The 2,022-nt window shown below is 42.1% G+C and overlaps 1 protein-coding gene across 1 annotated transcript; it reads right to left on the bottom strand.

Moving 5' to 3' along the window:
• Positions 1-340: 340 nt before the first annotated feature.
• On the bottom strand, positions 341-1,802 carry LOC110735315 (protein FAR1-RELATED SEQUENCE 6-like). Its single transcript, XM_021915488.1, has 3 exons — positions 1,372-1,802; positions 491-1,285; positions 341-383 (listed from the first exon to the last, which is right to left on the bottom strand). Exons 1-3 carry the CDS (start codon positions 1,800-1,802, stop codon positions 341-343), a joined length of 1,269 nt encoding a protein of 422 aa, XP_021771180.1.
• Positions 1,803-2,022: the final 220 nt, after the last annotated feature.

The following is a 2,022-nucleotide window of genomic DNA, read 5'->3' as shown; positions in this document are numbered from 1 at the left end:
GCTACAATTTAGCGTGTTTATCTCCTTACTCCAATTCCCTTCCGATTCCTTGTTTGTCACTTGTGTGACTTTATTTTTGGTTGTCACTTGTGTCCCTCCATTAGACTTTTTCTTCGCTTTGCTCACTGGTTTCTTGAACCACATCTCCGCAAGAGTCTTTTGTCTTGATCCCTTTGGCCTACCCCGGGGTTTTTTCTGCAACAACGGATCTTTAACAGCAACATCGCAGTTACGAGGACATAAATCTGATCCAACGGTGTCATCGTTACCATTTGAAAATGCATTTCTCGATTCAGGGACAACCGTATCTGAGTCCAGTGCATCTTCTGGGAAAGACATTTCAACGCTTTCCTCTGATTTGTGACGCTTGCACTGCTGCACTTCTGACCTCAGATGAGATATAGCATTGGACACCAATTGCACAGCCTCATCGTTGACCATAGCTGCTTCATCGCACAACGATTCGAACTCACCCATAAGCCTATTATACCTTTGTACCTCCACTTTGTCACTAGGATCATGGTACGATACACGAACTCGAGTGTGTTTTCTTAGGATATCCTTTCGCCAACGACTAACAATATACTGGTCAGGTATTTCTAAAACGAGATTCTGATCCAGTATCCTCATCATATGCTTACACATAATACCATGCGTTGTGAATTTCCGGCATTCACATAACACCTCCTTCGTTTGCTTGTTAAAAGTGGCGGAGTAATACCGTCTTCGATTTGTATTTACTTCCTCACTCTGCCCCTCTGGTACAACCCACACTCGATCTTCAACGACATATTGAATTGTATTTTCATTCAACATCTTCTCCTCCTTGCAGTAGCAATACATCATTCGTGAGCATTCTGCTTGTACCTCTTGGAACTTGGTGTCGGTATACAACTTTTGAAACACCCTCTCAACCGCAAAACCAGTAACTAGCCTCCTAACATATTTCACACAATTGGCATCCGCGGCTGTCTCATCACGCACGCATTTCTCCAGGGCCTTAGCATACTTTTGTGGAAATTCAAACAACTTTGTATGTCGATTCACAAAGCCATCAAAAAAGCTATTTATGCTCTCAACCCGTTGTGTGGTTTTCATACCAGCCCAAAAGTGATATCTCATATATGCTGGAACCCACATATGCCGCTCCTTATATAGGCTAGTCAACCAATCATTACACTCCAGTTTAAAGTCAGAAATAAGTCCATTCCACCGATTCTCAAACTCTTCAACGGTTAAACTCTCATACACCACAACCTTCAATAATCCCTTGAAATCTTTGTACCTTTGAAATGAAAGAAAAATATATTCAAAGCTACAACATTTAACACAAATAATAAACATTAAGAGTAATGATAATATAGTACTAACCTTTCACATTTACCTAGTTTTTCAGGAATCTTCCTCATTATGTGCCAAATGCACAAGTGATGTCGCGTAAGAGGCATGACCTCCTCAATAGGCTTCCGCATTGCGGCAGCTTGGTCAGTAAGAGTTGCCTTTGGAGCCCGGTTATTCATAAACGACAACCATTCCTGCAATATCCATTTGAATGTATCACAATCCTCACGAGGAACCAAAGCACACTCCAGCAAAATAGATTGGCCGTGGTGGTTAACCCCAACAAAATTAACAAATGGTAGTTCATACTCATTTGTCAAATATGTGGCGTCAAAGCAAACGACATCCCCAAATTCTTCATAGGCTGCACGGCTCTGCGCATCAACCCAAATAACATCTTTCAGCCTTCCATGTGAATCTAGGCGTTGTGCATGATAAAAATTTGGGTTGGCGGCCTGCATTTTTTTTAAAATAGGACATCATTGCAGCTGAATCGCCTCCAACCATTTTCAACCTCCGTTCCTTATAAACCACGTGCGACAAATCTTTCACGAATAATTGCACCCTCCGTTGGTCCCCTTGTATTTCTGTACCTAAACAACCGTGAATTTGTGAAACAGGAACTGTTTCGGGGTTTTCTGATGTCCTGCGGGAGAGTTACAATTCCGAGACTGGAACCGG

Source organism: Chenopodium quinoa, unplaced genomic scaffold (assembly GCF_001683475.1).
Source record: "Chenopodium quinoa cultivar QQ74 unplaced genomic scaffold, ASM168347v1, whole genome shotgun sequence".
Classification (NCBI taxonomy): domain Eukaryota; kingdom Viridiplantae; phylum Streptophyta; class Magnoliopsida; order Caryophyllales; family Amaranthaceae; genus Chenopodium; species Chenopodium quinoa.
The sequence above is the reverse complement of the archived record's forward strand: the minus strand, read 5'-3'. Positions and strand labels throughout refer to the sequence as shown.